This window comes from Papio anubis, chromosome 2, assembly GCF_008728515.1.
Source record: "Papio anubis isolate 15944 chromosome 2, Panubis1.0, whole genome shotgun sequence".
Taxonomy (NCBI): domain Eukaryota; kingdom Metazoa; phylum Chordata; class Mammalia; order Primates; family Cercopithecidae; genus Papio; species Papio anubis.
In genome coordinates, this window is record NC_044977.1 from 87,392,181 (window position 1) to 87,399,117 (window position 6,937).

At 46.5% G+C, this 6,937-nt stretch overlaps 1 protein-coding gene across 3 annotated transcripts in view; it reads left to right on the forward strand.

Annotated features, from left to right (window-relative positions):
• Positions 1-889: 889 nt before the first annotated feature.
• RFT1 (RFT1 homolog) overlaps positions 890-6,937 on the forward strand; it is a 44,072-nt gene continuing 38,024 nt past the window's right edge. For 2 of the 3 annotated variants that reach the window (XM_003894296.4, XM_021934325.2), the window contains exons 1-2: positions 890-1,019; positions 5,753-5,838. In XM_003894296.4, coding sequence (XP_003894345.2) covers positions 957-1,019; positions 5,753-5,838 — 149 coding nt within the window. In that variant the 5' untranslated portion in view covers positions 890-956. Of the gene's footprint in view, positions 1,020-1,845; positions 1,946-5,752; positions 5,839-6,937 lie in introns of all 3 variants that reach the window. The other variant, XM_017955394.3, reaches the window with a different exon arrangement.

The window sequence follows — 6,937 nt, forward strand, 5'->3', positions numbered from 1 at the left end:
GGACCGGTAAGGACTCGGAATGGCTATGGCCTAGATAGTGTTGGGAAGGGCAATGATCGTGTGAAAGGCAGTAGAAGATAGGTTGGGGCCAAATCATGTGAGGCCTAAAAGAGACTGGGGAAAGACTGGGCTTCCTACAGCCTGCGTGGTAGATAATAAGAACACAGATTATCGCTGACAGAGCAACGGCTTACTGTGTATGTTGGGCGCTTTACATTTTACGAAGCACTTCCAGTCCTTCTTCCACTCTGCCCTCACAATTTCTAGCATACAGGTAAGAGTGATACGTTTAGGATCAGGAGCCTGACATCTACTCAGTCAGGAAACAAGCTGTGTAGATTCGACAAGTCACTTCCCATCTCCAAGGCTTTACTCATCTCTAACCACAGGGGCCAATTCTCAGAGCTTTCCGATGGACTTCACAAAACCATTCTCATGGCAGTGCTGTATTTAACTTCTGGTCCTCAGTTCTTTCTCTGTTAAATGAGGACAATTCCTGTCCAGCCTAATTCAGTGGGGCTGTGGCTGTGATTTTGTAAGCAAAGGTCAATGGTAAGAATCTTCTTAACAGGCCAATGAGAAGTTTGTTCCCCTTTTGGCAGATGAGGCCAGGAAAGTTAGTGCTTCTTGGTTGGTGGCTGAAAGCTTCAGAGAAGGAATGTTGACTTCTTTAACAGTATCTCTTAGTACTCGCCACACTATTTCGTTTATACGGGGAAGAGAGGGACAGACAGCGCACAAGCGACAGACAGCGCAGGACCTACTGAAATAGGAAGAGCCAGGCGCCATAACAGACCGACCGTGCCGGGCCCACTTAAAGGGCCAGAACCTCTCGTGCCCCGCCCCCCTGTCTCAAGGCCATCAATCAGAGAGCGAGGCGCTCCGTGACGCCATCTTATCGCGACTAAGCGGAGTGGCGGCGGCATTTCCCGGTGTCTGAGCCTGGCGGCCAGGCTATGGGCAGCCAGGAGGTGCTGGGCCAGGCGGCCCGGCTGGCCTCCTCCGGTCTCATCCTGCAGGTACTCTCTGCCCGTCAGGTTTCAGCTTGTACTGCAGCCGAGATTTGCGGGATGGCAGCCCTCGGGCCCTTGAGAGCCTGCCCCAGGGCCGACCCAGTTCCGAGGTGGACCCCGCAATGGAGGGGGTGGGGGTCTACCGGAGACGGTGGCGTTGGTGAGGGGGGTGCCTGGCCCGGAGATGGGAGCCTGCCTTCAGAGTCTAGGCCGGGTGACTGCAGACAAGCCGCTTTCCTTCAGAGCATTCTATTTCCCATATGGCAGGAGGAGTGAATTAGATCAGGTGGTCGGGGTGAGGGACTGGTGTTTCGTGCTCGAGAATCTGGTATTTTTCAGGCAAGGGGTTCATTTCCTTCATCAAACACGGCCCTCAAACTTTGAGTCCCACTGAGTTCCGAGAGACCATATGGCATAGCTAAGAACAGGAATCTGGAGTTAGGCTTGGATTGCTCCGTGACCCAGGACAAGTGACTTCACCTGCAGAGCCTGAGTTCCTCACTAGTAAAATGGGGGTAATAATATGTAGTACCTAGCTCATAAGCAAGAATTGATTGGGATCATTCAAATAAACGTACTTAACACAGTACCCGGCTCTTAGTATGCATTTAATACATGGTGATCTTGGACAAGTCACTTCACCTCTTGGCCCTAATTTTTGTCATCTGTCAAATATGATACATGCCAGTTAGTCCAAATGGTATCTGAAGATTCTTTCAACCCCAGGAGCTGAACGTTTTAAGTCAAGCGGCTCAATATCTCTCTGTCTCACTCTTGAGCCAATCAACCCTACTTCACACAAGTCTTGAATCTACCCTACCCCTTATCTTAGGCAGATGGAGGGCAGAAGAAAGAACCAAGCAGAATGGGGCTTGAGTTTGGGCCTTGTCACTTGCTAGATGCACTCCTTCGGGATAAATCCCATGACTTCCGTGAGTATCAGTTTCTTCATCTTAAATGAGAACCATAGTGCAACCTCACAGGGTCATTAGGAAGATTAGATGAAATCATGCCTCTTAAGTGCCTGGCACACTACAAGTACTTAATAAATGCAGCTATTTTTATTAGGATAATAAGGATTTTTAAAATAGTCAATGTAGGAATGAAATGAGATAACCTATGGAAAGCATGTTGAAGAGTGCCTTGCACATGATACGTGCTTAGTAAATGTTAGCCATTCTAAGTTTACTTAGGGTTGTTTGTTTTTTTTTCCTGTTTCACTACACAAATAACTGAGTTTAGTGCTTTATCCACAGTGTTGATTTTTTTTTTCAGCCTTTGATAATATCTTAGTACCCAGATAGGCTTCATAAAATGAAAACAAGTTGTAGCGGAAAACACACTGGACGACGAGTCAGGTGGCTTACCTGTAAGGTCAAGCTGGGTCATTTGCTTGCCATGTGACATTGAGGAAATCACTTAACCCCCAGTCTTGCTTCCTGTGCATTTACCTGGTTGTTTTTAAATGTCAAATAATTTAACAGATGTGAGAGAGCCTTTTTTAAAACTGTAAAGTTGGTTGGACGTGATGGCTCATGTCTGTCATCCCAGCACTTGGGAGGCCAAGGCAGGAGGATTGCTTGAGCTCAGGAGTTAAAGACCAGCCTGGGCAACATGGTGAAACTTTGTCTTTATAAAAAATACAAAAATTAGATGGGCGTGATGGCGTGCACCTGTAGTCCCAGCTACGCAGGAGGCTGAGGTGGGAGGATCTCGAGCCTGGGAGGTTGAGGCTGCAGTGAGCTGTGATTATGGCATTGCACTCCAGCCTGGGCAACAGAGTGACACCTTGTGTTAAAACAAAAGCTGTAAAGTCCTTTGCAGAAGTAAATGAAGGCTGTGTTGCTAATAAGGGCTACAGTGTGTGGCAAATACTGGGTGGCATAAGCAACCTCAGCTTCATTAGCTGCAACCTTTATTCAAACCAATTAGGAGATGTGGGCTCGGCCTTCCAAAGTGCGGTGGCTCATGCCTGTAATCCCAGCACTTTGGGAGGCCGAGGCGGGTGGATCGTGAGGTCAGGAGATCAAGACCCTCCTGGTTAACACGGTGAAACGCCATCTCTACTAAAAATACAAAAAAATTAGCTGGGCGTGGTGGCGGGCACCGTAGTCCCAGCTACTCGGGAGGCTGAGGCAGGAGAATGGCATGAACTTGGGAGGCGGAGCTTGCAGTGAGCTGAGGTTGTGCCACTGCACTCCAGCCTGGGTGACAGAGCGAGACTCCATCTCAAAAAAAAAAAAAAAGAGGAGATACGGATATGGCCTGAAACATTAAGTTTCTTTTTTTTTTTTTTTGAGACGGAGTCTTGCTCTGTAGCCCAGGCTGGAGTGCAGTGGCGGGATCTCGGCTCACTGCAAGCTCCGCCTCCCGGGTTCACGCCATTCTCCTGCCTCAGCCTCCCGAGTAGCTGGGACTACAGGCGCGCGCCACCTCGCCTGGCTAGTTTTTTTGTATTTTTTTAGTAGAGATGGGGTTTCACCGTGTTAGCCAGGATGGTCTCGATCTCCTGACCTCGTGATCCGCCCATCTCGGCCTCCCAAAGTGCTGGGATTACAGGCTTGAGCCACCGTGCCCGGCCAACATTAAGTTTCTTAGACAGTGATAGCTTTGAGGTTAACATAAGTGTGTACACATGTTTTTTTTGTTTTTTGTTTTTGGGATGGAGTCTTGCTCGGATTTTTTTGTTTTAATAACCATATTTTTATATGGTTTCTTGAGTGTTTTCATTCTTGTATGCTTTCTCGAATTACACTGTAGACACTTTAGGTAGCTTTGCGGTTACATCTTATTCTACAAGAATTTGAGAGCTTGTTCTATCTTAATTCTGAGCCACTCATGCTGAAAGTATTAATGCCTTTCATTTGTATGCACTTAAAAAATGCTTTCACTTCTACAGTCTCATTTCTTTTAAAAATATTTCTTGTGAAGATGAGGTCTCACTGTGTTGTCCAGGCTGGTCTCAAATTCCTGGCTTCAAGTGGTTCTCCTACCTTTCAGCCTCCCAAAGTGTTGGGATTTTTTTTTTTTTTTTTTTTTGAGACAGCGTCTCACTCTTTCGCCCAGGCTGGAGTGCAGTGGTGTAATATCTTGGCTCACTGCAAGCTCCGCCTCCAGGGTTCACGCCATTCTCCTGCCTCAGCCTCCCGAGTAGCTGGGACTACAGGCGCCCACCACCATGCCTGGCTAAATTTTTGTATTTTTAGTAGAGACAGGGTTTCACTGTGTTAGGCAGGATGGTCTCGATCTCCTGACCTCATGATCCACCCGCCTCGGCCTCCCAAAGTGCTGGGATTACAGGTGTGAGCCACGGTGCCCAACCAAGTGTTGGGATTACAAGCATGAGCCACTGTACTCAGCCCTGCAATCTCTTTTGATCCTTTTAATCACCCCTACGTGATAGGTAACCTCATTTGACAGAGGACATTGAGGCTTATAACAATTAGAAGATAACAGATAGAAGAGCTAAATGGTGAATTGTATTTTTAGTAGAGACAGGGTTTCACCATGTTAGTCAGGCTGGTCTTGAACTCCTCACCTCAGTTGATCCACTTGCCTCGGCCTCCCAAAGTGCTGGGATTACAGGCATGAGCCACCGTGCCTGGCCATATCTGCATGTTTCTAAGGAGCAGCTACAGAGCTGTCATCGGACTCAAAAGACCACCTTTGACTCCATAAAGGTTGAGATGGTCATTTCTTGGCTTTGGAGACCTTGTTGCTCTGTGACACTTTAGTTACAGTGTTAGGTGCTCTCCCTTTTTGGTCATACCTTTATGACCACAGTAGTCCTTTGATATGCTTAGATCAAATCTTCCAAATTGCAGCTCTTCACAGATAACTCTGAGGGTGCTTAACACAGAAGTGATTTTCATTTGCTGCTGGGATGCAGGAGGGAGTCATTTAGTGAATGAGGTTTGCACTCTTCCCAGCATCCCCATTTAGCAACCCTGTTTAATGACAGTCGTCCTCCTCTCTGTGTCTCATGGGAGAAGTTCTTTGCTTAGGTGGTTTTCTTGAATTGACAGATTGGGAAGTCTCAGTATATGTCCCTTTCAAGCAGCAATAACTGGACTCTGTCTCCCTTCCCCCCATGTTACACTACGTTGTCTTATTTTTGCAGCATCATTTAAAAGGTATTTCAACTCCTCTCTGGAAAGAGACAAGTATTCAATAAAGAAATACATTTTCTGTGTTCTAATTGAGAAAACTGAAGTTCAGAACGATTAAATGTCATTATCGAAATTCCTAGATATTATGAGGCAGAGAAGAAAAGAGAAATTAGACCCCATGATTTCTGGTGAGTCTGCTATACCCTTAAGGCTCCCACTTGCTAAGTGTGTGCTATTTCTAAACAGCCTGGCGTGGGGGAGTGTGGCTAGGGCCCAGCAAGGTGAACCACTAACTAGAATTCTCTTTCTGCTTCCTCAAGAGCTTGACTTTGAACCTGTAGAAACTCAGTGAGTCTATTGGGGCCTCTTTCTTGTTATTAATAAATTAGGGAGCCTTCCAAGTGCCTTCCAGGGTTCTCTGACCACTGCACGGGAGTGCTGAGAGATCCCAAGGAGTGAAATTTCAGGAGAAGTGCAGACAGGTCGGGCGTCTTAGAGCAGAGTCTCCATGACAAAGCTGGTGTATGTCATTACCTCACGTTAGGAAGAACAGCCACATTGTTCTCATTTCAGCAAAGTAAACACTCCTAACGTCATTTATTCTTACGTATTTTTCCTCTTTTTCTATAGGTGTTGTTTCGGTTGATCACCTTTGTCTTGAATGCATTTATTCTTCGCTTCCTGTCAAAGGAAATTGTTGGCGTGGTAAATGTAAGGTAGGAGGAGATGCACCCTGGCACTGTCAGAGTTCACCTTCCTAGCCAGGCTTTCTTCACACTCTGTACCTGTGTGTCATCCTTGGATTCTAGAAGCATGGACCTTTACCAGAAGCAGAGTGTTTTAGCAGTGGGCTGGGGAGAAGCGTGCAGGAGTGGAGGGACATGCAGGCAATGTTGCTTTTAATGGACTCATGGAGTGTTTTCCATTAGCAGCCTCCAAATGCACATTTCTCTGCCAGCTGTTCTGGTTTTCCTGCTCTTGGAAGTCAGGAAGGAGAAGAGTGGGAGTAATTCATTAAAAACTCCCTCTCAGGTATAATCCTATGTTCTTGTCCTGCTGACAGCAAAGGAAGCAGAAATTGTGCACTTCGTGAGGATGCACTTCATAATTGCAGGGCTGGAGCAGCCACCTTCCTTCCCTCCTCAGTGATTTTATAATTGGGATACAGCAACTGGGATCCGAGCTTGAGTCCTTGTCATTAGTTTCTTGGAGGCTCTTGGAAAGATGACTTCTTTGTCTTTTAGACTCAGCTTGTTTCTTCTACTCACCTCCTTTCTATTCAAGGACACCCACACATATTTTGTCTTCACAAATGACACAAAATACATGAAATGATGTGAGTGCTCGGAATAGCTCAGCTTCTCAGGTGTGTCTTCATGTCCTGATAAATGAGGCAGTATGTTCCAGACAGCATTTCATGTCTAATACTTAACAAACATATCCTCTTGGCTCTGGTCTCAGAGCTTAGTGGCAGGACTCAAGCTTTGAGGAAAGGAATCATCTGTGGAGTTTTGCACTACGTAGTGCTGAAGAAGGGCCCAGGAGTCTGCATTTTTACAAGCTCCTTAGGTGATTTTGAAACAGGGACCATTCTTTGAGAAATACTGTTTTCTTTTTTTCTTCTCCTTCTCTTCCTTCTCCTTCTCCTTCTCCTCCTCCTTCTCCTCCTTCTCCTCCTCTTCCTGCTTCTCCTTCTCCTTCTGCTTCTCCTTCTTCTGCTGCTTCTCCTTCTTCTGCTTCTTCTGCTGCTGCTGCTGCTGCTGCTTCTGCTGCTGCTTCTGCTACTTCTGCTTCTTCTTCTTCCGCTGCTTCTTT